We start from the raw sequence: 7,460 nt of genomic DNA, 5'->3' as shown, positions 1-7,460 counted from the left end.
TTCCATTATCTAGACTGCCTCCACTCTGTTCATGGCTATTACACTGCATCTCAGTAACTCCCTTGTTAGATCATGTGCACATTAAAAACCTACCTACGTTTTGTTTTGTTTTGAAAAATCTGACCAACCTAAATAACTACCGCGTTAGCACCGTGAACCAGACAGACTCTCTAGCCCCACCGAAGCAGGAAGGTCTCAACAGCAGGTAAATGAGGCTCGAAGGTGACATACCTGCTTAGGACAATCTGCCTCGTTCACCTTAAGATGGACTCAGGGTCTGGAGATTAGTTCAAAGTACAATGGTAAGACAGGGAAGAGAAATCGTTGGGGCGAGTTACCGGGACTTTAGGTACCGTGGTGGGAAGTGAAAATAATCTCAGGAAACCTGCCAGCTCTATAAACTCGAGCACCTTGTCACCTGCTTGCTCGGCAATATTTTCACACCCTCCGATGCTCTTTTGAATGATGATTTGTGCTGGGGGTGGGTTTTTTTTTTTTCATTTACCGAGTCTTATTGTCTTAACTGTGCCCCGTATTTTAATTCTCCTGCCCAACGCTGGAGGGGAGGTGTGGAGAGGGGAATCTCTTCCTGGATTGCTGAGTTTCAGAAGCGGTTTACAAGGTGGATCTTCTCGCTGGCCTGACCTTATACACATCCTCAGGGGGATCGCAAATTAAACCCTGGTGTAGAAGGTGAAGCCTAGAAGTCTTCTCTTCCAAAAGTTTCCGGGGCGTGTTTCGGAGCTCGGGAGTTTATGTGCATGCTTGGCTTCTCCTCCTTCTTTCTCCTTATCTTTTCTTATTTTTCCCTCCCCCGCCCCCCAGCGCTGTCGGTTTTTATGAAAATGAGCAGTATTGAAAGCCTTTCCATCCCGCTAGCTGTGAGCCTCACATAAATGATGTAAATGGCTCCGAGGTTGGGGTTTTTTTTCAAGTGAACTGTGTAGATCTGTGAAAATAATATCAGGGGTTTCCGTCAGAATGAGCTTAGCACTGTATTGAGGCATGCCATAATCTGACCCGACACCTCCAACCATCTGCGCTATCTATCCGCCTTCTGATTTACCAAAGCTTCACAAGCAAAAGACAAATTGTACTTGATACTAAAGAAAAGACGGCGAGCTCCGGTCCGGTGCCTTTCTGCGGAGAGATGATGGGAGATAATGTAAATCTGGTTAATTTCAGGCTATAGGCAACTGGCAAAGGATCCCCTCTGTTTTGTTTTGTTTTGTTTTTAAGAAACAACAACGCAAGAAAATCAGATTAGGAAGGCATTTCTTTTGACAACGATCCAAGAGAAAAAATTGCATTGCACAGAGCGTAAGAGAACATCTGGAGTTTAATTCCCAATATATGCTGCCTTTCCAAGCCTGGCTCCTAATGTTCCCACAAAAAAATTGCCTCTGAGCAGCCCTATCTAGAATAAAGCTTGGCTGCTTCTTTTTTTCACTCCCCCTCCAGAAAACACAACGGATCCTAACAGTGGTTTCATTTTTTTTCCTGGCAGCCATGATCATAATACATCTATTTATTTGGGGAGGAGTGGAAGGGATATTAATTAATTCGTTTCTCTTCCAGGAGTAGACTCATCAGCCTCAGTTTAGGAACAGTCGGAGCTGATTATTAGAAGATGATCACTATTGTAAAAGATTCCTAAAATTTGCTTTAAGTTGCTGCCCTGACCTACAAATGACTTCTCACTCTCCATGGCTATTCTCGGTGTTTATTCAGGGCCACTCAACCGAAATCAATTAGATTGTAAATGTAAACATATACAGCTTTATTTGGGTAAAGGAGGGAGCTGGACTCCCCGAAGTGAATCCCTCACCCTAATTATTGGGTGGGAGATCGCTGGAGGGAGAGGGAGAGATTGATCCGTCGAATATCGGCTGCCCGTTGAGTGCTTCTGACAATATTCCATTATGGTTGCTTGCTTGCTTGCTTCATTTATTCTCTGATTTCTTGGTTGGACCTGATCTCATCTTTTCCTTGGCAGTAGACTGTGCAGAGCTGTCTGGGAGGCAGTGCAAGGCTCACTCCTGGACTGGATGGCTCTATAGGAGACAGGGGTGGGAGTAGCAGTCTGGGAAAGAAGCTAGGCAAGAACCCTGGTTCACTGGAACCCAGCAGCAGCCTGCACAGCTCGCTCTCTCTCTCTCTCTCTCTGTGTGAGAGAGACATTGGCATGCTTCACTCCAAGTCTCCTGTGCAATTCGATAGCGTCCGCTCCCCAAAGTGCCCTGTTTATTTTCCTTTTCGCGGCCTTGTTAGGTTGCCCTCTCCACGCAAGAAAGCCCTCCCACGCGTGCCTGTGGGGCTGGAAGGAGGCGCGAGATTGGTTTGTTTCAGGCTGCGATATGGGAAAGGTCTCCTAGCTCTCGGCACGCAGGGACTGATGAGCAACGGGCTGCTGGGGCAAGCTGCAGACAATATCCCCCCACGTCTCTGCCTGCGTGAGTCCTTCGCCGTGCCGGTGGGTGGGTGGGTGCGTGTCCTCCTGCTTTCGCAAATACCTTTGAAAGTCAAACTCTTCTCCAAAGGCCGCTGGGCGCTGTCGAGTCCTGGGAGGTGCTGAAATTTCTACAGCGCGCGGCCTCCCGCCTTGATTGGCAGAGGCTGACAGTGAGTGGCAGCCCCCTCCATGGAAACCGGGGAGCCAATCTGCCCAGCCCAATAGTAAACCAGGCTTCTCCTGCAGCATCTGAACAGCGGCTTGTTCTTCGCCTCCCCTCCTCCATCGTCCTCCATCCCCGCATCTCCACGCACACCTCCCCCCATGGAAACAGCAGCCTAAGCGCTTCCAATTCCTTCCCCTCCTTGCCACTTCCACCGCTGCCGCCGCCGTCGCCCGAGTGCCTCTGCAAGCCCGGGGAAAGGTGCTCGCGGAGCAGAGCCGAGCGGCGTTCAGCAAATCCCCCCCAGTCCCCAGATTCCCGTGGGGGGGTGCGGGGCCAGGGGATCTCGGGGGTCCTTCCGCCGCGCGTGGGTTTCCTCCCCTTCCTCCAATCGCTCCCCAGCCGGGCGGAGAAGCTGCAGCCGCCGCCGCCTCCATGTTCCAGCTGCCCATCCTCAATTTCAGCCCCCAGCAAGTGGCCGGGGTCTGCGAGACCCTGGAGGAGAGCGGGGACATTGAGCGCCTGGGTCGCTTCCTCTGGTCCCTGCCGGTGGCCCCCGCGGCATGCGAGGCCCTGAACAAGAACGAGTCGGTGCTGAGAGCCCGGGCCATTGTGGCCTTCCACACGGGGAACTACCGGGAGCTCTACCACATCCTGGAGAACCACAAGTTCACCAAGGAGTCGCACGCCAAGCTGCAGGCCCTCTGGCTGGAGGCGCACTACCAGGAAGCCGAGAAGCTGCGGGGCCGACCCCTGGGGCCCGTGGACAAGTACCGGGTCCGGAAGAAGTTCCCGTTGCCCCGCACCATCTGGGACGGGGAGCAGAAGACGCATTGCTTCAAGGAAAGGACGAGGCACTTGCTACGGGAGTGGTACCTGCAGGACCCTTACCCCAACCCCAGCAAAAAGCGAGAACTGGCCCAGGCTACCGGACTTACCCCTACACAAGTGGGCAACTGGTTCAAAAACCGCAGACAAAGAGACAGGGCAGCAGCCGCTAAGAACAGGTCGGTACTTCGCTGTTTTCCTGATTTTCGGTTTAGAACAAGCTACCCTTAACCTGGTGCTTCTCCTCCGCGAGCAGGGGACGCTTGGCGGCTGGGATAAAGCTGGCAGAGCCGCCTTTCCCTCCAGCTGAGCTATAGACGTGCTTGTTAATACTTTGAAAGGTTGCAAAGCGTACCATGGACGCTGTTGGCTTTCACTGGCACTGCCATAAATACAGAAGGAAGGCGGAAATTAATGCAGTTAGTCCCTTAAAATCTGCGCCCTTTCCCCAATTCCAGTTCGTGGTCGCCTTTTGTCTCTAGGTCAAAGATTAAAGATATGAACGCTATTTCTGTGTCTTGGAGCCATTGCGGCGGACATGGGGTTTGTTGCCATTTCGGGGAAGCTTTGTTTTATGAGGATGTTTTTGCCTTTACATTATTCATCAGATTTCAACGTAGGAAATGATCTGCTTGAAGATTCTCTGTCTTGGGGAAGCTTAAATTAATAGATAAGCCGCAAGAAACGATTTGTATTTCCCTTGAAGAAGTAGCGCGTTAGAAGGGGCATCAGGAAAGGATTTTCTGAACCGTTTCTAATAATTAATATAATGAATATGATATAGAGATGGGGAACAGTCGCTCAGTCACTCATTTTCCAGCCTTCAGCCGTTTAAATATCAAGAATGTAAAGAAGCTAACCAAATATATATTTTTTAAAAAATTATTCCCTTTCCAAGCTTAGCTTTAAGATATTTAGAAAGCTACGTAAAATAGACCCATCTATTTCGCCAGGAGTATAATTGTGCAAGCTCGTTTCAGAAAACATCATCAGTTGTTCTAATGGGAAACAATATTTTGTACATATTTCAAGATCTGCTTTAAAAATAGCCTTATTTACGAGACCCAATCTTTTCATTTTGAATTCATTTGAACTCAGTTTCGGGCGCTTTTAAACCCTCAGGAATTGTTTCTGGGTTATTTTTAGTTGGTTTTTTTTTGTCCAATAGAAAATGGTTTTGTTTGGGTTTTTTTCTGTGCAATGTTATTGTTTTGAATTATTTATCTGAAATTAGCGACATAAGCAAATGTCCTGGAAATTATGGATCAAATTCCTGCCACGGACTCCTGGGTTGTTGTTTTTTAGAAGTCAACAAGAAGATAACTAGCTCAAGTACACGGGTTGCACCCTGGACTGATTCAAAAAGAGTTCTGGAAAGACGTGACTAAATAATTAAAAATAAATATTGCCTGGCGCTGTAAATTACATAAAAATCCAGCAATCCCGATTTCTGGAATAGTGTAAGAGAAAAGATTTAAGCCTTTCTAAATGTGAGCAGGACACACCGCTCGTGTGAATGGCAAAAGTATGCACTGTGCCGGGATCCCCTTTCAAAGGAATTAAAGCTGCTGGAAAGACTTCAGGAAGGGGGTAGGAGCAACGCATGGGCACAGGGTGAAGCCCCGGTTGTGTGTTTGCAGCCAGAAGCTAAATGCCTGGTCCAACGTGGCTAGATTTGGCTGACAGGGGAACTGAGGCTGGCTTGGCCATGGATAGCGAGGGTGGTAGTGTGGAGTGGCTGGTTAGCTGTTCGAATAGGGTAGATGACTGAGGTGGGAGTATGTGGGGGAGAGGTGGTAAGAGATATGTAGGGTGAAAGGGCTCCTTAACTGTCCCAATAGAGTAGTTGTTGGAATAAAAGACATAGACGAGGGGTAACTGGCTAGTGATGGGGGTGGGGTCTTGTGGGGATGTAGGAGGTATATGGGGGTCAGATGGCTGGTTAGCTGTTGGGATAGTATAGGTGATTAGGCATGGGGTGGGAGGTATAGGAGGAGGCTGGTAAGCTATTGGAATAAGATAGGTGGTTGAGATGGGGATAGACTGGATGGAACCACGAGTTAACTGCGTCTGCTGGAATTAGATTGATCGCAATGGTAGGGTGACTGGCTGGCTCTTAGGATGTGGGAGGTGATTGGGATGGCTGCCTACCCGATGGATGGGATAGATGATTGAGGTAGTGTGGCTGGTAGGCTGTTGGATGGGAGAGGTGATTGTGGCTCGGTGGGGTGGCTGGTTGGCTGTTGGATGGGATAGGTGATTGGATCTGGGTGGGGTGGCTGGTTGGATGGAACAGGTGACCGAGGTGGGGTGGCCAGTTGGCTGTTGGATGAGATAGGTGATTGGGGTGGCTGGTTGGCTGTTGGATGGGATGGATGACTGAGTTTAGGGGGCTGGTTGGCTGAGATAGGTGGCTGGCGTGGGGTGGGGTGGTGGTTGGATGGGATATGTGATTGAGGTGCAAGGGCTGTTCGGCTGGTGGAAGAGACAAGTGATTGGGGTATGGGGACTGGTTGGGTGGGATGGAGGGTGTGGTTTGCTGTTAGATGGGATAGGTGAGTGGCTGTTGGATGAGATGGGTGACTAGGGGGCTGGATGGATGGAATAGATGACTGGGCTGGGATGGGTGGCTTTTGAAGGGGACAGGTGACTGGGATGGGGGTAGGGGTGTTTGATGGGATAAGTGGGTGTTTGACTGGGATGGAGGAGCTGGTGACTGGGGTGGAGGAACTGTTGGCTGTTAGAGGTGACTGGGGTGTGGGGGGCTGTTGGCTGGGATAGGTGACTGGGATGGAGGAGCTGTTGGCTGGGATAGGTGACTGGGGTAGGGGAGCTGTTGGCTGGGATAGGTGACTGAGGTGGAGGAGCTGTTGGCTGGGATAGGTGACTGGGGTAGGGGAGCTGTTGGCTGTTGGCTGGGATAGCTGATTGGGGTGGGGAAGCTGTTGGCTGTTGGCTGGTATAGGTGACTGGGGTGGGGGAGCTGTTGGCTGTTGGCTGGGATAGGTGACTGGGGTGGGGGAGCTGTTGGCTGTTGGCTGGGATAGGTGACTGGGGTAGGGGAGTTGTTGGCTGGGATAGGTGACTGGAGTGGGATATACGGCTGTTGCTGCGATGTGATTGTATATGTCTCCTGTTCCTTGCAGGCTACAGCAGCAGGTCTTATCCCAAGGCTCGGTGCGCTCGCTGCAGGCCGAGGAGGAGAGCGCGGGGGAGCCGCTGGGGGCCGCCTCCAGCCCTGCAGCCAGCCTGTCCAGCAAAGCGGCCACCTCTGCCATTTCCATCACATCCAGCGACAGTGAATGTGACATCTGACACAACAGCCAAGACAGAACAGGGGGAGAGCGATCGAGCTAAACACAGTGCCTGCCTGCCTGCAGAACACCCTGGCTCGCGTTCCCACTCTGAGCCTACCCCAGGGCGCCATGATCCACGAGCGTGCCCTCTTCCCGTGCGAGCCGCCGGCGCCTTCCGGCTTAGACCCCTAGGAAACTCATTCACAGAAATGTTTGTCGCCTTTATTTAAAAGGATCTGCTGAACCGATGCCTCAAAAAGAAAAATGCCAAGTTGCAAAATGTTTGAGCGCCTGCCCTGTATCCCGCGTGGGTATTTCATGTTGAAAAGACGCTGTTATTATTATTATCTTATTTTATTATTTTCTTTTTTTGCTTTACTTTAAAGGGTTTTTATATATATAATGTTTATTTACTTATTTAAGGGATTGCTATGGTAGATTTTTCTATTATTTTTTTGTTTTGGCTTGTTGTCTATGTGCACAGGTGACTTGTAGAGCATGTGCAGGATCAATACTGTATGAAGCTGCCTAAAACAAAAATAAAATATTTGGTGAGCAACTTTTCTTACTTAAAGGGTCTGTTTTTAAATTCTTAAGGTCGGAGCCAATGCACAGAGCCCCTTGGCTTAAGGGGGTGGTTCTCTGGTTCCATTGAAATCTCACCGTAGACTTGCCTGGTTCCGAAATAATTAGTCAGCCCTCCTTTGCAACACAGAGAAAG

The 7,460-nt window shown here is 50.0% G+C and overlaps 1 protein-coding gene across 1 annotated transcript; it reads left to right on the top strand.

The window, feature by feature from the left end:
- Positions 1–3,050: 3,050 nt before the first annotated feature.
- SIX6 (SIX homeobox 6) lies at positions 3,051–7,062 on the top strand. Its single transcript, XM_032789172.2, has 2 exons — positions 3,051–3,622; positions 6,590–7,062. The coding sequence occupies exons 1-2, from the start codon at positions 3,051–3,053 to the stop codon at positions 6,756–6,758; spliced, it is 741 nt and encodes a 246-aa protein (XP_032645063.1). The 3' UTR covers positions 6,759–7,062.
- Positions 7,063–7,460: the final 398 nt, after the last annotated feature.

Source organism: Chelonoidis abingdonii, chromosome 4, assembly GCF_003597395.2.
Source record: "Chelonoidis abingdonii isolate Lonesome George chromosome 4, CheloAbing_2.0, whole genome shotgun sequence".
Lineage (NCBI taxonomy): Eukaryota > Metazoa > Chordata > Testudines > Testudinidae > Chelonoidis > Chelonoidis abingdonii.
The sequence above is the reverse complement of the archived record's forward strand: the minus strand, read 5'-3'. Positions and strand labels throughout refer to the sequence as shown.